The sequence below is a fragment of the Silurus aristotelis genome, assembly GCF_946808225.1.
Source record: "Silurus aristotelis genome assembly, chromosome: 2".
Taxonomy (NCBI): Eukaryota; Metazoa; Chordata; class Actinopteri; order Siluriformes; family Siluridae; genus Silurus; species Silurus aristotelis.
The window spans coordinates 25,086,964-25,109,686 of record NC_139575.1 but is presented as its reverse complement, the minus strand read 5'-3'; the positions used below and the strand labels follow the sequence as shown (position 1 = coordinate 25,109,686).

The window sequence follows — 22,723 nt, the reverse complement described above, 5'->3', positions numbered from 1 at the left end:
CTGTGACTTCAGTTTATCCTTTCAGCCTTGAATGCATTTTCAACTCTAAATGTCTTTTCAGGAACAGTACATAAGGAAGAACGGTACTGGAGGATGAGGGATGTTCTGAAGCAATTTAAGAACATTTCGCCAAGGAGTGTGATAGTTATTTATTGTTTTATTTGAATGATATAAACGTTTTTGCTGTGCAGGTTTCATGATCAGCCAACAGACGGAGCTGCAGGGTTCTTCGAGGGTGAGGGGAGAACTGTGGTGAAAGCAATAAAAGAGAAAAAAAATTACAAATCTATTCCTTTTAGGCTCTCATCCAGAGCATTACATCACTGAGTTGTATTCTTGAGACAAAGTGGCAAATCGTGAGGAACTTTTTCAGTGCTTACTCAGTACCCTGGAATGTTGACAAAATTCTCAGTGAATTCCTGGACAAGTTTGTCCTTCTAAGGGTTTGGGAACTGCTCACAGAGCTTGTGCTTTCATTCAGGACATAATTGAAGTCCTTCTATCCAAACTATTTCGCTGTTCTTAATGTTGGCTTCAAAAATCAGTGCTCTTCAACCAACAACTCTGTTTTGTTTTGTTACTTAAGGGATTGTTCAATCTACTTCTTGTGATTGTTTGTATTAGGTTTTACCAAAATGTCATGATTGCGCTTTTTAAACTTTTTTTTTGGTAACATGATTAAAACAATCCCACTGACTTTATAATTTACAGCTTTGCTCTTGAATGTACAGTAAAATAGTGTGCGGCGTTTTCTGAATTTACAGGGGAGGTGGAGTTTTGGATCAGGGCCCCGCCTCTAAACTTGTTGATTGACGCCCAGCATGGACTCCGCCCCTTCTTCAACTTTCCCCCCCCCCCCTCCTTCATTTTTTCTCCACTAGTGAAGTGCGTGAATTTCATACCAAACCCATACCTTGCATTCCACCTTTACTGTCAAACCAGGAGAAATATTACTGAAAACAATAAGTGGCTCAGGCAAGAAATAGCTTTTGAATTAATGATATTTCGTCCTTCTGCTGTCCATCTACACGGGTTTTATCCCCAATTTAAAGGTGAGTATTTCGTGGAGCCGCGCGTTCCCTTTGTCTCCTGGCGTGGTTTTTTTTTTTTTGTTTTTTTTTTTGCTGCACTTTTCGTGCCGCTCGCGCGAAGTCTTCAGATCTTTGTCATATTTTGCATTTTTCCACGGAGCTCCCCGCATAGGGTGGGATGGTGAACAGATTTGCGAAGGGATATGCCATGTACAGAGACACACACACACTGTCTTGAGTGTTGCATGACCAAAGCTTAAGAAGTCCTGGACTTTTAGTGACACTTTTTTTTATCAATCATTTCGATCAAATTCATTGTTTGTTGCCCCAATCGAGACTTCAGCATTTATGGGGAAAATGGTGTTCTTTTTATCTTATACCATAAATCGTTGTTTCTTTTTCCTTAAGATTCCTTCTGAGGATCAGAGAAGAACTTTTACTCTTCTTTAGGACTGGCTAAGGAGGAGAAGAAGGAAAGGGCGAGCTGTTTTGGGTAGACGCGCTCCCCTCACTACTGTACCACTACGGTTAAGGGTAAGGGGCGTCTCTTGTATATCTTCTAACTTTTTATTTCTCTTCCACCAGTACACATTACTGTCACTTTGAAACTTGTAAAAGTTCATTTAATGTTTATTTATTAGCAGAAAGACAGAGAGAGAAATCAATCCCGAGTTTGCAGAGTATCTCTCTACGTTATCAGAGGCTCATTTTACATTTCCCACCCAATGTCCATTTTTTATAAAAGAAATAAAATGATCTAAACCTTTATTACAGCAAACTAACACCACTGACTGACTCGGCTACTGAAAGACTTTTGTGGACATTTGATTTGAACAATCATAACAACTCGAAAACTGGGCATGACTGATTGAGCTTCACGATAATGTACATATATCATCTATTTGAATGTCATTTAATGATCGTGATTTGAATATTTCTTTCACTTTTAGTACTACACAAATGTTTATTGGGATATCACTTCTTTTCTCTTTCTTCCTTACTTTTCATTTTTCCCGGCAGCAGTAATCCACGTTCTTGTAAATTGCTATCATATCGAGAACGTTGGAGGGTTTCATGAAAGCAGGAGATGAATGGAGAAAATTTTTTGTTTCCTTGCCCTTAAAATGTGTTTCTATTCTAGTTTCTAATGTTTCTAAGGGTTAGGATGTTGACATGTATGTCATAATGAGATGCACTTTTATGTAAGGGATATACTGCATGCCATGGAGAGATGTGCCAAGGTGGAGACTCAAACACATTTCTTGATCTTTTATTACTACAGCTTTAAATTGCAAAAATAAATAAAAATCTAGAAGTTTTTGACGACTAAAATAACCACCTATGTTTAATCCTGGTAGCATATGAATTCATGAGTATTACAGTATCTGTTCATTTGCTCTTCATTCCTGTTGACTTTGTTTCTATGGCAGTCCTTCATTAGGGTCCCCAAGTTTCTTGTCTCAGTTTGTTGGTGTTTCTCGCATGAACAGATGAAATAACAGCATGGTGCAGTCAGATCCATGCAGACGGACTGCTAGGGCTCATGCACTCGGGAACACTCTGGACAGTCTGGACATTCCCACCAACACAAATTTGTCCTTTAGAGCCTTGGATCTTAAAGTCAGCGATTTCATTAAATAATTCAGTTTTTTCTTCAGTGGTGGAAAATCACAAACCACCGTTATCAAATCAAATTTATGACACGCAGTGAAATGCATTGTACCACTGCCAACATTTAAGCATAAAAAATGAGTAGAATTGAAGGATAAAAAAAAAGTAGATAAATAAAATGTATGAACTATAAAAAATAAAGAAATATTATTATATTTATTGCTAAATTTTTGACTGGTCATTGCAGTTGTATGGGTTTATTCCAAAGTTAAAAAAATCCCTCAAAATAGGCTTATAAATAAAGGCAACCCGGCATAGTAATAGTAATTTTAATTTAATATAACTATTTAATAGCTGAAATCTCATTATATTTTGTACTTGTAATGATTGAATAGTTGGAATGCATTCCTAAAATGAAGTAAAATTGAAGGGTTGTTTTTTATTTGTTGACGTCTCATGAAGCATCCCAATTGTCTGGTATTCATGTATCCCCCTGATGAATTGCTTTTGGATAGCTGTTGTTGATGTCGGAGTGAACATTTCATTTTTTCTTGCTTATACATTTTTCTTTCCTTCAACATGCATAAATCTGTAAATCGAGGTTAACCGTATTCTCCACTGGAAGATTAGCTACAGGAACAGAATGCTGTGATTCAGGTTTATTCCACATGGTTCAGCCCAGACTGCCTGTTCTGGTTAGACTGCATACTTAGATGTGTCTTATAATTTACTGCCTTTTACAAACACTTTTTGTCTTCTTAAGAAAAGGTTTCTGCCTCCTAAATGTGGTCAAGCCTTAGGTTAGCCTGCTGTTTACTAAGCCGGTAAGACTGGAAAAGTATTTTCTGTAGGCATCAGAGACCTTGTCCTACCAGTACCAGCCAAAATGGTGCATGTTGAGAAAATGTCTTCGTATAAAAATCACGAGATTAATCACTTTGTTACCAACCGATGCGTACAGTTGAGTGCAGAATCTATTCATAGAGCTCATAAAGGACATGGCATTTTATTTTACGTTAGTTTATGTTAAAGGGCTAATAATGACAAACAAACAAACAAAAGTAACTCTCATCTTACTTTGACATGTGACTGCATCCAACAATCTTTATCAGCCCACGTTTTCTTCTTAACACAGCAATTATATCTTAGCTGTCATCTTTTGCCCTCATCACATAAGGTCTGGAGATCAAGATATATTATGGAAAGAAAAAAAACAAACAATTTCTGTTCTTCTTCCTTATGCTTTGTGTTGTTGTCTTATAGGATTTATCCATATTATTTAAAATCTTCTCGACATTACGTTCATGAACTACATCTTCACTTTCCTTTGGCGCACCCAGAAAATATTGGGAATGCAAACTTTTACACCTAATTGTAAGTGCCTTTGTGTTTGCATAGTGTTTTGGGCAGATGCACTTCCCCCATACCAGTCTTTTAAGCTTCGTTCTAAGATTTCTCATTGCTGGCTGTAACGTTCATCTCGAAATCTATTTTATTTCGAAGAGAATAATGTTTTCCAAACAAAAAGTCCTGTAATGCTCTACCGTGCCTCCCAGATCAGCTCATTTTGAGTTTATAACGTGACCGGTCATTTGATTTATAGATCCCCCCACTAAATATGTATTTGCACAAAATCTGATCATCTGAACATTTTCGAACAGCAAGCAATAAGTCTGCAGAGCTTTGGTGGCCGGTGTAGGCCTGGACCTGAGTGTGGGCCAGTGATCAGATTTTGTAGGTTACTTTTTTATGATGGATTAGATACAAGTGTGTGTGTGTTAATCAGAGTGTATTGTCAAACAGGAGCACTGGAGCTCAAATAGAGCAGTAATTGGCTTCTAATATCAGAGTTTTAAAGGCAAGAGTAAATCTAGAATGGATTAACACTTCTTCTGTACCGGTAGGTTCACGTCGGCGTTTGTGCCACAAATGCATAAGTTGCTTTCTTTCTCTGATTTGCTTACCAGCCATTTAGTTTGATCCATAGCAGTGTTTTTTTTTTTTGCAATGATTTCCTTTAGTTCTTTTAAACAGGGCTTTCTGATAGTGGAGAAATGCCCATTTAAATTCTATGGACCTTTTAATGGAATAATTTTTTATGATTGAGTTATTAAATAGAAGCAAGTCTAAGTATTAGTTATGATGTACGTGGCTAATTATTTAGCTTGTACAATAAATTCGTTTGCACATTTTGTTTCAAATTAAGAATAAGAAATTCATCCAGTCAGGTGTTTTGTATTTGATTGATTTTTTTGGTTTTTTTTTTGTTTGATTGTATAATGTTTTGTTTCTTTATTGACATATCAACTTACTAAGTGAGCCTTTGCCGTTTAATAAGTTACCAGCTGAGTTAGGTCGATTTAGCTTGTGTTTATCTCTTACTCATGAGCACGGTTTACATTTTTATTTCATGTTTTGACATAATTAATTCTGGAAGAAGAAAAAAAAAGTTGTGATATCGGGAAAACCTTTTTTCGAGAGCAAATGGGGGCCAATGGAAACAGACTGTTTGTGCAGTATGTGTGTGTTTATGTTGCTGGCCAGTTAACAACTTCTTCACTGGTCTGTGTTAGCGGCCCAGGATGTAATGAGGCCTGTCCATTTGCACAGGCTGGAGCAGCCTTTTAGCACCCGTCTCAGAAGTAGCCCTCCAAATGGTGGCCACTTACCCAGCTGTCAACACAGGCCTGAACAAATATCTTTCTGTGTGTGTGTGTGTGTGTGTGTGTGTGTGAGAAAGAGAATTAGTATGAAAAAAAAATAGGACACATTAATCACTGTTGCTTAATTGTGTTACCGTTGTGTCTATATACACTGGATTTCTGGCTCTGCTTTACAAGATACACAAATGTTTGAGACATTTTATATAGTTTCCCAAAAAAAAAAAAAAAAAAAAAAAAGTACTCCCTTCCTTTTTCCACATGCCCTTTTAAAAGGTAGAATTAACACCTCGGGCCAAAACACTCGTCGCAATGGTTTATTAATTGTGACTGCGAGGCTGTATCTGGAAAAGTGTTTACTTTGAAGATGAAAACGAATGCATGGTCTTCAGACACTTGTTTACATACGTTTCCTGTGCAAAAACAAGTGGCAGATAAGATTTTTTTGGCTTCTCTCTGGCCTTTCAACTCCATAGGAGGAGCAGTTCATTGGCTGGAACAGTGTAGTCTTTGTTTCTGTCAGTCTGAAGCTGCTGAACTTTCCAGTTGTTCTTGAAACCAACTGTTTTGCGGCAGTGCGTCAAAGTTTGCAAACCGGTAGGACTCCTCCACACACGTACACGCACACACATGCGCACTCACGCGCACATACGACCGAGCACCCAAGCTGCTTATTAACAGTAATTGGGGTTTTTTTTTGTTTTTTTTATAGTCAATGGTTTAATTGCTTTCAGGCAGTGATTAACATGATTTTTACATTTACTATTATAGCCACTTAGAAATCTGCAAGACATTGAAGAAACTGTGAATAGAAATACAAAATTTTAGTGTGATAAAGAGAAGGTGCTAGAGCAATCTAGGTGGTAACCAAAACCAATAGCAAAACACATAAGATTACAAAATGTAGTCTGTATTGAAAGGACAAACTAAATTGAAAATCAAGAAGCAAAAACAAACACGTTTTTTTGGGGGGTAAAGGGAGAGAGGGTGGTTGCTGTTGCACCACTGAGAAGCCAGGACGCTCCCCTCTTTGTGCGTGTCTTTCAGGTTTCATGGGGTTTGGCAGCAGCCCCTGGCCTAGCCACTAAATGACCAAGTCAGGCAGTGAATGCTGCTTCGCAGATTTGCCCTGGAGACTTTCCGAAGAAAGTGCTGAATCAGGAGTTCGCGGAAGTCTTTTGGCCCACACGCCAGACCCCGTGTCAGTCTTTCCTCTGCTGGTTGGATTACAGCTGCCATGAATGAGACAGAGCACACGCCGAATCCGCCATACGTCCCGATTCTTTCAAACAATGTGTAAATCTGCGATCCAGAACTCTCGATTATCCGAGAGTCCCAGCTTTGAAGCAGAATTTTTTTTTTTTGTGGTGTACCTTACACTGTTACAAGATCCATTCTTTCGTAGCTCTTTCTATCCTCTTATTTTCTCTCCCCCCACCACTCACGCTCATACATTCACTCACTCTCTGTCTCTCTCTCTCTCTCGGCTCTGATTGTTTCCTGAACGTCGAGCCAGAGCGGAAGTAGGAGGAAGCCATTGGAGAGGAGCTGAAGAGAATTTATTAGACTCGAACAAAGAGAGAAAGAGAGCGAGAAAGACAAACCGAGTGGAAGTCAGTCGCAATCTTAAATCAGTCCTGAAAGGGTGTTAAAAGGGTGTTTGGTTCAACGATAAACAGTCTTGTGGGCATAATCTTCTCAGAGTTAGGCAGAAGTGTCCAAATTCAATAAGAACGTTACTGTGTTACAACAGATTCATTCGAAATGTGGCATCTGAAGTTCAGCTCTGTGGAAAACCCAACTGAAAAGTATAATGTGTTATACTAATTATCTAACTATAGCCACAATTTCGGTGAGTGAAATGCTATTTAAACTGCTGGCTGTTTTTCACTGAACCCCTCCTCAAGCATTTTATGGTAGGACAGACACAGTGTGTGTGTGTGTGTGTGTGTGTGTGTGTGACCTCAGGTTCAGTCACCAAAATTACAGCACTTTGGTGACAGCACATACTGATATCCAGATCTAGATCAGTTTGTTTATTTTATTTACTTGGATGGCTTCCGTGTATGTATTAAGACTTCCACCTTGTAGCATTGTGTTAAAGGAGTCATTTATGCACAGCAGTAGAATTGGCTGCCCACCATGTATTGTGTAGAATTCAAAGTCTTGGTGTATATTTGGTGGTGTGTGTGTGGAGCTCTATGTTGGTTTTGTGGAGAGGAGGACGACTCTGCCCTCAGCCTAGAGTGTCTTTATCTGTAATTCGACCTGAAAAGGCAGCTGCTGCTACACTTGTCCAGCCCTGTTGTTCTCTCGAGTGTGTGCGCGCACGTGTGTTGCCACTTGATTGAAAGAATCGATGAATGATGATCGAAACAAGGGCGTGTTCTAGGGGCTCCCCTAAAGCTAAACTCCCTAGGGTGTGTGGTCTATCTGTAGCAGTTCCTGAGAAGAGCGCTGTTTTTACTAATGCCGAACAGGAAATGCAGGGTCTGTACTTTTGAGCATGTTTTTTCTCAAACACTTAAAGTACAAATAAGTCAGGGATTGAATTCTAAATTGAAAGCATTTTTTTTTTTACTTAGATGGCCAGCTAGCTGTGATTGAGTAAGCATTCACCTCAGCCCAGATTATTATAAATGACAAAGGTTAGGTTAGGGTCGTTAGCCGCACGACTCATCTTTTCATGGCGGAAGTATACAACAATCTCCGTTCTGCATGTAATGCGTTTCTCACGTTTTTTTTTCCCGCCAAAAAAAGTGGCCCATCAGGGAAAACTCGCTCGCAGATGGGCCGTGAGCTCACTCGATGAGTGGAATCATCTGTTTGCACTGGAAAGTCCCCTTACTCTGTCAACAGTTTAAGGACTCCCTAAAATTCATAAGATGACTCATTGAGAGGCACAAAAAACAAAACATGAGACCCTTAATTTAGTTGTAAAGCTAAAGACCCTAGTCATGTTTCTTGATAAATGTAAAATAGTTTAATGCTATATTTTGAAAGATCTCACACTCTTTTTTTTTTTTTTTTTTTTTAAAATGTGTAATTGGGATCGCATGGATAGCTTCTTATAGCTTACTTATAATCTTATACTCCAGTACTCATGTTAGTTCTCTCTCTCCAGTGTTCTGTATTTTTGAAAGATTTATGATCAAACTCTTGATGTCACCCAATTTAGGATGGGTTCCCCTTTTTAGTCTGGTTTCTCTCAAGGTTTCTTCCTCATAACATCTAAGGGAGTTTTTCCTTGCCACAGTCGCCATCGCTGCTCATCAGGGATAAATACACACCATTCACCTTAACTGTTGATTTCTGTAAAGCTGCTTTGAGACAATGTCTGTTGTGAAAAGCGCTATAGAAATAAAATTGACTTGACTTCTTAATATGAAGATTTGTGTTTATTAAGTGAAATCCAAAAGCATTACTAATATACACACATTTTTTTCTGCAAGCCTTGGATGAAATCCATGCGATTCTTTATCTGTGTGTCTAGCTGTGCAAGCCGTTCACACTTCATTTCCGGTTTGTGGATCAACCATAAAACGTCCAGCTGAGCCTCCATTGGCCACCATTCCCATTATTCCCAGAAAAGACCTGTGACTAAGGGCTCTCTGGTTTCTAGCAAGTGATTTCGCAGATGAATTTCACAACATCGTTTCCCAAACACATGGAGGAGGGCACTGATGAATGCTGAGACAAACGGATCTTAATCATTCGGCTTGGCCCTGTATCTCGATGTACGTTGGTAGTCAAACAGCAAAACGGAGCCGGACAGAACACTGACTATATTATATGTACACCAGTTTAACTGAAAAGCAGTAGTAGACATTGCTCCTCATGAACAGGGACAACGATGCCAAGTTTACACTAACTGGTGTTTGAATGAATGTGTAGAGCATTAACGATTGTTTACATTCCTGTTACACGAGGAGATTCTTCAGTATTATATGCTAAAGGCTCTGGAGCACCACAGCTTGTCCTTCTGTGATTCGAGGTCCTTCAGACTAGTATTAATATCTGTCTCAGGGGATCCAATCAGCTGGGCATTGAAATTGAGAGCTGTTCACACCTATTTTATTTTTTTTTCTTCATATTTCTTGAATGAGTTTCCAAATCTGCTAAAAGCAACCTGATGCCACATCAACAACAAAACCAACAAAAAAACTCTAGATCCATTTGGCAGGAGCTTTACTCATGTCTGAAACTGCATGCTTTTAGGGCATTTGTGTGGATCAGCAAATACTAATGATGTTTCGTTTTAACAGTGCCATCTGATGGGTGACTATGTACTGCCAGTCTCAAATCCTAAATCTTGCAGCCCGAATTCATTTTTAAAGCTCATCCAGACCATTGCAAAAAATAGAGGTATACTGTTAAAACTTAATCATACAGACTGTTACAGGCAGTATTTTCTTAACAGGCTAGGATTTCACCAGAGTGCTCAATCATGCAGTGTTATTACATACATACACGCATCAGCCACTTTAATAAGAACAGCTGTGTGGGTGGAAATGGCCTCATTGATGAGAGAGGTCAGAGCAGAATGCCCAAACTGGTTCGAGCTGACAGGATGGCTACTTGTAACGCAAACAAACACTCTTTACATCTGTGGTGAATAGAAAACCATGTTAGAATGCACAATTGAACACTGAAGCCTAAGGTTAATGAGATACATCAGCAGCAGGCTACATCAGGTTTCATTCCTGTCAGCCAAGAACAGGAAGCTGACGCTACAGTGTGCACAGGTTCATTGAAACTAGATAAATAAAGGCCATATGATGGTATCATCACCTGGTAGTAGAATAGATAATTAGATGGAAGTAAATAAGTGGGTAGATTTCATAATTAAATATAAAATCGAATTGCAATAATGTACGAATATCCAGGCTGTGGATTTCATTAACACCTGTACTTAGGCGTCCAATCACCTGAGGCGAATGTTAATACCGAGTGTGAAAGCTGTGCTATTAAGGTTTTTTCTTTATTGTCAAGGCAAGAGCTGTAATATCGCAGTTGTCTGCCTGGAAAACTAAGTGTGTGTGCACTTGTGTGTGTTAAAGATGTGCACTTTGTAACAGTGCCTCACTCACAATACCCTCGCTGTGCCATGTAACGCGAAAGGTCTTTCGAGCCTTGAGGGGAAGATAGTTTGATGAAAGCAGCAGTGTTTCTGATTTCTCTAGAGGTCGAGGAGGACCGAAGTTTTACCTCCATGTGCGTTCGTCAGCCTTCAGTTCTCCATTTATGCATTTAGCAACACAATTCCACAGCATACAGGCTAGCGTTTAAACATGCTCCTTAAAGTTGAGGTAAAGTGCGTCAGCCGGCGCGCTACTAAAAGCCATTAAACGTATCCACTGCTTAGGCCGTTTCATCATCAGTATTTGGCAGCAGTGTTGTTTCAGGGTTCTGTAATGAATTGGTTGCAGTTCTCCGGTCTGTAGGCCAGACACTGGCTTTAGATTTAGTGTGATTCTTTAGCATATGAGTGTTGGGCGCTGCTGCTGTTCCCACTGTTTTTCAGACCCCCGAAGAGGACGCCTAAATTGGTTACTCTGTCGTTTGCCTCCCCTCCTTCTACACCAACCCCCAGCCCACACAACACACACACACACACTCCTCCTTCCCTCCGAGTGCTCCCCTCCCCTCATCCCATGCTCTCCTCTCCTTATTTGGGCAGAGTGTTTGAGAGCGTGGGGTGGGGTGGGGTGGGGTAGGGAAGAGGGCAGAGAGGCAGCTCAGTTGACATGAGAGAGAGAGAGAGAGAGAGAGAGAGAGAGGGGGGGGGGGAGGGAGAGAGAGGGGGGGGGGAGGAGAGAGAGAGAGAGAGAGAGAGGGGGGGGGGGGAGGAGAGAGAGAGAGAGAGAGAGAGAGGGGGGGGGGGAAGAGAGAGAGAGAGAGAGGGGGGGGGGGAAGAGAGAGAGAGAGAGCGCTTGCTGTGATTCCTTAATAAGGAGATGTCTGGAATTTAAGCCCAACTCTCCAATAGAGCAGCCTCTCTTTCTACATATATGCTTATCATCTTCCCCACCAACACACACACACACACACACACACACACACACACCCCAAGTGAGGTAATGAAGATATCTGTTAATATCTGAGCCTACACTCACACATAATTAGCTTTTATGTTTTTTTTTGAGAGTGAAGTGATTCAGTATCGGTGCGGGGTTATAGTTGTGTAAATATGCGTTCACTAAGCTGCTGAAAGGCAGCACCTAAGTTCTGCCAGAAATCAGTCTGGATGTTTAGCACTACTGATCTGGAAGCACAGGCCCAAAGGGCTCAGGTTTAACACAGTTTTTTCAGCAGGCCAAACTTTGGCCTTCAAAGGAAAACAAGTAACCGCTTTTGCTCGCTACGCAAGTCTCCTTAGCCCTCACGCATCTGCACTGCTTAATCATCCCCATTAGGCACAGCTCATTTTTTTTAACATTGCTTTGATCACCAAACATTAAGCTCACAAACTATAATAATGAAGATAAGATCCAAGTTGTGTTTAATCCTTCACCTCAGCTTGACCTTTTTTCCCTTTAAGCCAGTCTTGCGCATGTATGTGCAACATGCAGAGACCTCTGTTATACATCACGTTAGACATCGAGTTAACGATCAGACTCCTTTCCCATCGACCTTATTATGCCTTGGAAGCAGCTTGCAGTAACACTAATTAATCTGCCCAGCATTTTAGACCACATCATAGCCTGCATTTGCAGTTAGGCTGCTCCCATTCCAGACGGGCTCTCGGTTTTTTGGTTGTTTTGCTCATTCAGTCTCTCCGCCTGCCAAGCAAAGCTTTTTCTTTCAGCGTGGCCGTAACCAGAGCGCTTCAAGTATCCCCCCAGGAAGGTCACGTGCCGAGTCAGCCGTATTTACCCAAGCTGTGTATTTTAGTCAACATCAGCAGAAAGTGAAATAAAAGAATGAATTATGTGGGTATAATAGTCACTCCTGGGACCCGAGTCTTCAGGAACAATACCATGCAAAGAGAAGCAGCCTGAAAAACACTTAAGATCTCTTAACCAGTTTCAGACGTTCCGACAGCCACATTGGACCACTCTCCCCTGACCGCAAGAATTTTTTCAGGCCTGGCCTGATTATTGAGACCTTTTTAAATGGGGTTTTATATAATGTCAGAAATTCGTTTGTCATTTGGAGGGGCGTTAGCGTTGATGAAGTTACAGTCAGGATACGGTTCTTTATACACCATTTTATGAGCGAATTACAATTAAACACTAACGCGTGCTAATTTGCTGACTTTCGCAGTGCTTTAAAACTGACTTATGAGACCAACTGTAACTGTTTGCAACTTATAAGCATTATTTGTGTGTTAGTTTATTGCTGTGTTTTATTACACGCATTTTCTAAGGTATTTGATCAGGATAAGATTAATGGGGACAGTCATTAATGGTCACTTCATTTCCGTCTTTTGCAGTCCCAGAATAGTGAGTGGGCTCGTGGCAGGGCCCGATCAGAGCCGGCACCATTGCGTCAAACGAGTGGAGTGCGAACGGGAGCCCTCAGCAGGGGCTGGAAGATGGCGGCGATGAGCTCGATAAGACAATGGACAGTGATGCGGAAGGTGTATGGAGCCCCGATATTGAGCAAAGTTTCCAGGAGGCACTCGCCATCTACCCACCTTGTGGCCGCCGCAAGATCATCCTCTCAGATGAGGGAAAGATGTATGGTATGTGAGCTCCAAGTTGTACTTTTCGCTTTATTCATTTTGCTTTATTCGTATTAGGCACACATCACCACATAATGTCAAATTCCATAATGTCAATTTCTGTTTCCCAGTTAAAAACTGATATGGTCATATCCCAAAGTCCACCATTTTTCTTTCTTTTCTTTTCTTTCCTTTTTTTTTTTTTTTTTTTTTTTGCATTAGTTTTTCCTCCTAACTTGTTTGGCCTCCTTGTGCTATAAAACTAAGCCAAAATTAAACTCGTGTTTCTTTCTTAATGTTGCAATACAATAGCAAGAGTCTATTGATTATTCACAAATTCTGACTCCAGCAGAAGAACAAGGAACAATTACACACTGGCTGATTTTCTACTTATGTGTATAATAGGTCTGGATGTTGCCTTCAAATACAGCGATTACACCAGAGGGGAAAAAGATTACTATGTATTTATTTATTTATTTATTTATTTATTTATTTATTTATTTATTTATTAAGGATCCCTATACCAGCATGAGCTTTCACTGTGTGTAAAATTCAGCACTTAGCACAGTTAAATGCATTAAAACTGATTCAAGCACATCTGGAATCTATTTAGGTAAAGCTTTTATTCTTTTTATTATTAATTGTCAAAGGGGCTTTGTTATAGATGTTAACTTTTTGATTCTGTATTGTTGAGTCAGTGCAAAAAATAGATCTTTTTTAAGTTTCTAAACGTTTAACAGTTATTTTATTTTTGTTTACTGCATTTTATGTCTTTATTTTCTTTCTTTCTTTCTTTTTTATTTTTGAAGGAATCCTTGCATTACTGCAGTTCTTTGCATCTGCTAGGCCCCCCTTTACATACTTCTAATTAATGGGTGTTTTTTTCCTCTCGTTTTCACACCCGAAAGAAACTCCATTAGTAATTTAAACATATTCCACCAGAACCCTTTTTTTTTTTTTTTTTTTTTTTTTTTTTGCATCAACATTTTTGAGGTGTGTTTTCTTCCCCTTGTAATTGTAAGTAATTATAGCATTCATCAGTGTTTGCTCGGTGAGCCTGGTTCAGATTGTACATTATGGATCAAATTTGTTATAATTATAGAAACAAATTGCTGGTCAGAAGTATGCACAAGACAGTGTTTATGGTCGAATTTTCAAGCATTATAGGGATTTGTTTGGTTTAGATTGTGTGCGAGTGAGTGATTGCTGGAGGGAAAGCATTTGATTGGTGGTTGTGTGTGTGTGTGTGTGTGTGTGTGTGTGTGTGTGTGTGTGTGTGTGTGTGTGTGTGTGTGTGTGTGTGTGTGTGTGTGTGTGTGAGAGAGAGAGAGAGATCAGACAGACCTGAAGGTTATAATATTTTGCACGCTTGCATAACTGGCGTGAGGAAACGGAGACAGCAGACCACTGTTGGCTATTAAACTCTGTCCCTTTAAACGTCTACACACACACACACACACACACACACACACACACAAATAGGCAGAGATAGAAAGAGAGCGAGAGAGACGGTGTACTTTTCGTGCCATGTCAGTCACACCTGTTCTTTCAGAAGAGCTTATCAGTCATGCTTAAGACAACACCGTGTCTCCCACATTTATAATTTTAACTTGCCTTATTTTAAAACTAGTTCAATTTTAATGTATTTTAAAAAAAAAATTTCAACAGTTTCAATGATTCTTTTTGAAGATCGATGTAAAAATGTGTATGAAATTTTGCCATATTTGTGAAATGTATCCCTTAGACATATTTTGTATGTATTTATTATTCGAAAACATTTCATTTGGATTTGGTGCACGAGACGAAAACAGGCCACATACACATATAGATTATAGCCAGCAGTTGTGTTTTTCATAGTGCAGTACTGAACAGGCCTCCACTTGCCCTGAGTCGGGGATGAGAAGGCCACAGACAGGTTTCTCCTGTAGTGCACAAACACAATGATCACTTTTTTTTTTTTTTTTTTTTTTCTGCTTGTCTTTTTCCCCCTGGTTTGCTTTATTATCTGAAGATCATTAACAACTTTACTTCCTAGTTAGAGGTTTTCTTTGTAGTATTTTTTTTTCTTTTTTCTTTTCTTTTTTTTTTTTTTTTGTCTTTTTGTTAAAAACTATCTTACTTTCTTTCTCTTTTCATTCCCAGAGTTGAGAAGTGGCAAAACCTGCTCTGTGTGTCTTGCTCAATCACATCTTTGCCTACTTTTTCAAATTTTTTATATTTTCTTTCTGTTTCCTTCTCTCTAACTATCTTCCTTAATCTCTCTCTCTCTCTCTCTCTCTCTCTCTCTCTCTCTCTCTCTCTCTCTCTCTCTCTCTCTCTCTCTCTCTCTCTCTCACTCACGCACCTTCCGGATTATTAGTCAGGTTTACTTCTAAACACGAGTAGACATTGCTAATGAGTTCCATCTTGGTAACACTCATTCACATGAGCATTCGAATATTTTAAACTGCATATTTTAGTTTTTCCACATTTTTTTTCCCCATTCCGGACAAAACGAATAAAAAATTAAATCCCCCTTATATTTTCCTTAGTAATCAAACTGATAGTCTGAAACAAGTGAAGGTAGAGTGTTCGTTCGTCCAGTGTTGCACACATGCACTACGACTTCCTTTATTGCTATCTGTACATTTTTAGTTACAATGAACTACTTTGATCTTCATAGTTGAGGACACACAGCTCTTAAAGCCAGAAGAAATGCCATTGTGACTATTGCATTGTTAGCATTTTTTTCCAGCACTACTCCTGCTTCAGTTACATGAAGGGTTTCCCTTATGTGCTTTCTGGGAACAACACAGCCATGGTCTGTTTTTATGATGATTTTTATGAAGATTGTGGTTCTATTTTTAGAGTCACACCTGATTTTTCCAAAGACGTGACCAAATGATCCCAGCTCAGTTTCTAAAGCCAATTTTCAGGTTCTCATGGAACAGGCTAAATTGGAAAACCTGTTGTAATTGTGGAAATCATAGTGACTCAGTTTCATGTCTTAGACATATTTGATAACTATGGAAACTATTATAATAATAAAAAAAACTTGTAATGTAGTTCAACCGGATGATGACACATTTGTTACTACAAATTAATGACTGGACTGAAACTGATGACTGGACTGATTATTGTAGTCATCTTTAAACAAAATGTAATCCAAAATACTACTACAAATATTATAATAATAGTTAGTTATGAATTAATATAGTAGATAATTGACTAACCAGCAGCAGTTGCATGTAAACCAAAGGTGTTTTTTTTTTTGTCTTATTTAGTTAGTAGGAACATTTTTTCTATTCATTTATTTATTTGTTTGTTTGTTAGTTTGTTTGTCTCCATACTATTTGAAAGTTAACACAATGGTTGAAATTTTTAAGTTAATGTCAATATCTTAAATATTTGAGATTTAAGATTGTCCAATATGTTTAGGTCTCTATAGAAATATAAGCAAATGTGTAATAATGACCAGAATTTTAGGTTTTCAACATGTTGAACAGATTAAAAAAAAAAACGTTCCAATGGATTTTCTGCTGTGCACGCTGCCATTCAAGCAAAAAAAAACAAAACAAAACAAAAAAAAAAAAGGACGTACCAAATAGAGATTCTGAAATACATGCACATTTTTATAATTAATCATTAGCGAAAGATCAAATTTAAAAAATAAACTTAAATAAATGAAAAACATATTTTGTCTCACATTTTTGGACCCCACTATATATTTGGAAAAATCTTACTTTTTAAATTCAAAGTAAAAAATACACTTTTTAACTATTTCTGGCTCCAGATTTATTTTGTGCAAGTAGGCCTGTCCATCTGGTTCAATGAATCTATAATGTTTAACTTCACCATTTGAGTTATGACTCAACAATGTTTCCATTTGTGGGGTCATACTGTTTTCCTGGGAACTTTTGTTCCAACCACAAGGCCTGTAGTGCATAGCAGTGGGTCAATAAATCTCAAGCCCTTGATTTTTATATGACTGGTAAAACTTGTCATATCTCAATAGGTGTTTCTCCTGACTGAAAAGATTTAAGATTGTTGTACGTGAACCCTTGAGTATGTTTGGCTTGACATTACAAAAAATCACATCCACCTTCATGTAAAGCCGGTGGCCTTTTTAATATATTATCTGGTGTCCGTAACGTGTGAATGCTTCTGAATCATTGGAAACAATCAACTGTGGCTCTAAGGAATGTTCATTTTTTTTCTGCTACTGATTCCCACGCAGCCACGCAGACTTTGTTCCCTATCAAAGACACTTTTTGCACTTTTGCATTAAACATATACTTTGAAAACGAATGTACATTGCAACTTCTGATTTTTGCACTTGCTCTCACCATTTTCTTTGGCTAGTGAGCAGTCAGGACCTCCTGCGGCTGTCTCAAGCGTTTGCTCTTTTCCATAGCTGTTAATGCCTTCTCCGCTTACACTCAGTCATGTGAGGCCAAAGGCCTTGCCACTGAAGAAGTCCTCTCATGAGTGGGATGAGCTCAGCATTCCTAATTCCACCGCTGACGTGAGGCCAAAGGCACGTCAACTGCTTCTGCCCTGGTATTGCTGCCTTGGTCAGTTATGTGGTGGGGCGGTTTATTTAGTGTCGGCCAGTCTATTTTTTCACAAATGTGTAGTCCTTATTAACTTTCGGGCTCGCACAATGGGTGCGAACCCGTTTGCTTGAATCCATTGAAACCAATGAGTTTTTTGTCTGAAACTGCTTTATTGAAAAAGAAACTGTTCTGTCGTTTATTTTTTGTTTTCTTTCTCATGGAGAGCTGCTGTCCTACTTCAGAAAGTAGCTCAGGGTGCTGTTAACTGCCAGAAATGCAGCCAGTCTGGTTCTGCTGTTAGGATATTGCCTCTCTACCTGGGTTTAGTCAAACCATGTATATTTTAGTCCAGCACTTTAAGGAGGAAAAAGATGGGACCCTCCCTTCAGATAAACAGGTTGAGCAGGGCCCGAATGTTGCGTAAAAGGAGGGAGCATGGCTGATTATTTAGATATTTAGCACTGTAGATACGGTCGAAGGACAACATGGTGTAAAAAGAGTTAGCCGAGGTTAAAGAGCAGGGACTGAGTAGGCGTTCAGTTTCTTGACAAAGGTGGAAACATCCACAGGGCATACCGTTAAAAAGCTGGCTGGACGTGTTCCGGCACAGAAAAGGTTAAAGCGTCCGCCCCGGCCTTGTCCTAAACAAGGCGAAAGAGCATGAAATTTGTTGGAGAGAACGGTAGCTTAAAAGAGATTAAGTCCATGCGCGTGTGTGTGTGTGTGTGTGTGTATGAACATGCATGTGTGTGCCTACACATTGACGCACACGTTATTGGCTTGCTTTGTCTGTCCCCTATCTATAGTGTTTCTAAAGTCACTTTAATTTTCTTTCAATAACTTTTTTTTTATTCTATCCCTCGCTTTCACCAGTTTTCACTTTTCTGATTATATTGGACACGAAGCAAGAATTTATAATTATTCTCAGATATATGCAAAAACTGGTTGAGTGGCTAGGCTACAGTATTCTGGAGTAGAGCAACAGTTGAGAAGTTGTACAGAAAGAGTGAGAGATTTTTGGGGGAAGGGAAGTGGTGGTGAATGAGGACTGTCCACAGCAGATGCAAGCGGCCGTTGTTAAAGAGGGATTTGGGGTGGGGGACTCCAGCTGCCCATTGTTGGCAGAAACATTGAAACCATTTTTCTCTTTCCCTCTCATTCTGTCTCTCTGTCTCTCTGTCTCTCTCTCTCTCTCTCTCTCTCTCTCTCTCTCTCTCTCTCTCTCTCTCTCTCTCTCTTCCTCTCTCTCTTTCTTTCCACGCATGCTCCTGGCCCTGCTTCATCCACTCAGGCTGTGTGGGGCAGATGTGACAGGCGCTGAGGAATGCAAGGAATGCGGAGGCAGTGAGAGAGAGGCAGAGGCATATGCGGGTGTGTCGGTAGGGGGAGGGGAGGAGGGGGAAGCATATGGCTGGGAATGGCTAACACAGTGCATGTGTCTCTTGCTTTCTCTCACAACTTCCTTCTGTGTCCCTCCTCTGCTCAGAACTGTGCTGCATGACTTTTATGGTCAGACAGAGGGAGAGAGCGAGCAAACGAGAGAGAGAGAAGGAGAGACAAACGGCAAGAGAGACAGGGTGACAGGAAAAGGCAGGGTCTTTATATAACATAAATATATATATAAATATATATATATATATATATATATATATATATATATATATATATATATATATATATATATATATATATATATGAGATTTGAAGATTTGTAGGCTATATGATACACACTGTATAGGTTGGTATATCAATAGTGTTGCATTTTTATTCAAAAAAAGCAAAACAAAACTGCTTTTTATATAATAAAACATGATTTTTCAATAAAAAATATTTTCACATCAGCTCTCATTTTTTAGATAATGTAGTCCTGATAACATATCATATAAAATGCCCAGCCATAATAATAAACATTCTGCCTGCTTATCTCGCATATGGATGGTTTGCTAAGAAGTTCTCCAGAGGCACCGTCCATTTAATAAAAATAAACTGTGGATATCCACCACGTATAATAATAATAGCAGAAAAACTGATGTTAACTGTGTTAGCCAGACTCAATTTGTTTATAGTAATCGCCCTAAGTGATATCGCTTCAAACAATTCGGACATTTTCACAACGAGTACATTTTTTAATATTGATTTGCACCCAAGTAAAGCTTCAAGCAGCGTCTTTTTTTTTCTGACAATAGAAGAATGACAGAGAGCGAGTTGTAGAACGAGACAGACCCAGGTGTTAGACCACCAGCCGATCCACGGTTTCCAATTTCCTCCTGTAATCCCCGTGCATGCAGAAATAGCCGCTCTCAATGCTATAAGCAACAGAGGGGAAACGAAAGATGGCATGGCTGTCTCTAGTATACGCAAACACGCACACGCACACACACACACACACACATGCTTCTTCATGCTTACAATTCTTTAGACCTATCTGTCTGCTTAACTATTTAGCTGGAAAAAACTCTTAAAGCCAAAAGACCTCTGTGCCCAAGAATCACATGTATGAGCACAGACGAGTCTTTCCTAGACACTGATTTCGGGAAGACATTTGAAAAGATCTCAAAAAATGAAGATCCGAGTTCAGATCAGATGCATCCGAATCGTGCTATTAATTATACACTGAATGTAATATATAACGATGACCTAGATTTCATGTTATTTTTGTTTTTTATTTTGTATGTTATTGTGGGGGCCAATGTTTATTTTGAGGATGACTTGTTCCTTTTGTATCAGCCTTCATGCTCACCTCATTAGATCTTCAAAGCTTTTTGAGAGGGTGCGAGTGTGTTGACTTTAGCGCGTTCTTTGACTGCCATCTTGTGGTCATGAGAAGTATAGCGAACTTTTTCCACATCATTGTTCTTCTCCTGTCTCCACAGGCCGTAATGAGCTCATTGCCAGGTACATTAAGCTGAGGACAGGGAAAACTCGCACAAGGAAACAGGTACTTGAATTCCTTTGCCTGCTACCTAACTCACTAATTATTTAATAGTATCGTGTAAATCAAGCAGATTTAAACCTGATCAATATTTGTTTAAAGAAGCCCTGAAAAATATATATTTTTTGCAACCTAATAACCATAATTGTGTTATTTGCTTAATTAATTACATACGCATGCGTATGCATGATTCTTTGTCCAAACATGTCTGCATGGGCGTGTTTTAAAACCATGTTACACTCTCTTAGGTCTCTAGTCACATACAGGTGTTAGCACGGAAGAAAGTCCGCGAGTTCCAAGCAGGTATAAAGGTAGGTGTCTCTGGCTAGCCCCCTAGGGCTAGCATGCAAACAGCAGTCTCTTTCCTCTTTGGTTATGGCTTCTCTGTTCTCTTTCTTTCCCTCTTCTTTCTCTCTTTATCTCTATCTCTCCCCCCCCCCCCCTCTCTCTTTTTATTCCTGCCCCCTCTGTCGCTCTTCTCTTCTGCAGGTTTCTAGCCATTTGCAGGTTCTTGCCCGGAGAAAATCTCGCGAAATACAGTCAAAGCTGAAGGTATGCGCTTTCTTGCGGGTGGGGTGGGGCTTTGCAGCATTCGGCTTTGCTCTAACAAAATCAGCGAGAACGCTACCTCCTGGAACGGCCCATTCCATTGTGCCATTGTTGACCAAACCGTAAAGAAGTGCCAAGTGAAAGTTCTCTTGTAGCAAAGGCTGCCTGTGTTAGATGGAGGCTGGAGTAGTGTGAGTGGTTCAGTGCTCAACACTCTTATGCTTTGTAGCAGTTAAGGCTGAAAGTGCATGACTGCTTTGTGCTCTCTGCCTGTAGTCTTTCCTGACGCTGATTCTTTAACCTTTAACACTTGCCCTCCTTTCACCCAGAGCCCCCATGTCCACCCAACCTTTCACCCTGACCACTTACACCCTGAACTCTCGCAGCACAATCCAGTGAGGTAGTTTTTTTTTTTTTTTTACGGTTGAGTTTTTCCCCTTCTTAGTGACCAAGTTATGCTGTGTATAAGAGTTAAGGAAAAATTTAAATGAATAGTAATATTTGGCAGTAGAACATTGTATTTATCATACAGTGCATCCGGAAAGCGCTTCACCTTTTTCACATTTTGGTATGTTACAGCCTTATTCCAAAATGGATGAACTTAACTATTTTCCTCCAAATTCTACAAACAATACCCCACAATACAACATGAAAGAAGCTGGTTTGAAATCTTTGAAAATGTATTTTAAAAAACTAATGAATTTCACATCCTTTGCCATGATGTTGAAAATTGAGCTCCGGTGCATCCTGTATTTGCTGATCATCCTTGAGATGTTTCTACAACTTGATTGAAATCCACCTGTGGTCAATTCAGTTGATTGGACATAATATGGAAAGGCACACACCTGTCTATATGAGGTCCCACAGTTAAAAGTGCATGTCGGAGCACAAACCAAGCCATGAATTCCAAGGAAATGTTTGTATACCTCTGAGATATTGTATCGAGGCAGAGATCTGGGGAATGGTACAGCAAATATTCTGCAGCATTGAAGGTCCGAATGAGCACAGTGGCCTCCATCAACCGTAAAAGGAAGAAGTTTGGAACCACCAGGACACGGGCCAAACTGAGCGATCGGGGGAGAAGGGCTTTAGTCAGGAAGGAGACAAGAACCGATGGTCACTCTGAAAGAGCTCCAGCTTTTTTCTGTGGTAAAAGGAGAACCTTCCAGAATAACAACCATCCATGCAGCACTTCACCAATCAGGCCTATATGGTAGAGTGACTAGACGGAAGGCACTCCTCAGTAAAAGGCACATGACACCCCACCTGGAGTTTGCCAAAAGGCACCTGAAGAACTCTCAGACCATGAGAAACAAAGATTGAACTTTTTGTCCTGAATGCCAAGCGTCATGTCTGGAGTAAACCGGGCACCGCTCATCACCTAGCCAAAACCATTCTTACAGGGAAGCATGGTGGTGGCAGCATCATGCTGTGGGAATTTTTTTTTTTACAGTGGCAGGAACTGGGAGACTGTAACACACTCACTGGTTCCACGCTGGAAGAAAGAAAGAAAGAAAGAAAGAAAGAAAGAAAGAAAGAAAGAAAGAAAGACAGGCAAAAATTCACCAAGCTTTCTTTATTTTTTTCATCTCACCCACACACTTGCAGTTCGGGAAGCCTTTCCATCGCCATCTGGGCTTCCCTGGGGAGTCGTGGCAGTCGATGGAGTGGCCGTTTTCGCAGACGGACCCGTTTCTCCTCACAGGACGCAGGTGGAGCCGCAGCGGCTGCAGCACTCC

The 22,723-nt window shown here is 39.8% G+C and overlaps 1 protein-coding gene across 6 annotated transcripts in view; it reads left to right on the top strand.

Annotated features, from left to right (window-relative positions):
* The first annotated feature begins 867 nt into the window (after nucleotides 1-867).
* Nucleotides 868-22,723, top strand: part of tead3b (TEA domain family member 3 b) — a 30,047-nt gene continuing 8,191 nt past the window's right edge. For 2 of the 6 annotated variants that reach the window (XM_083530590.1, XM_083530589.1), the window contains exons 1-6: nucleotides 868-1,052; nucleotides 1,440-1,565; nucleotides 12,738-12,989; nucleotides 20,377-20,441; nucleotides 20,684-20,746; nucleotides 20,925-20,987. In XM_083530590.1, coding sequence (XP_083386716.1) covers nucleotides 12,866-12,989; nucleotides 20,377-20,441; nucleotides 20,684-20,746; nucleotides 20,925-20,987 — 315 coding nt within the window. In that variant the 5' untranslated portion in view covers nucleotides 868-1,052; nucleotides 1,440-1,565; nucleotides 12,738-12,865. The remainder of the gene's footprint in view (nucleotides 1,053-1,439; nucleotides 1,566-12,737; nucleotides 12,990-20,376; nucleotides 20,442-20,683; nucleotides 20,747-20,924; nucleotides 20,988-22,723) is intronic. The other 4 variants (XM_083530594.1, XM_083530592.1, XM_083530593.1 and 1 more) reach the window with 2 other exon arrangements.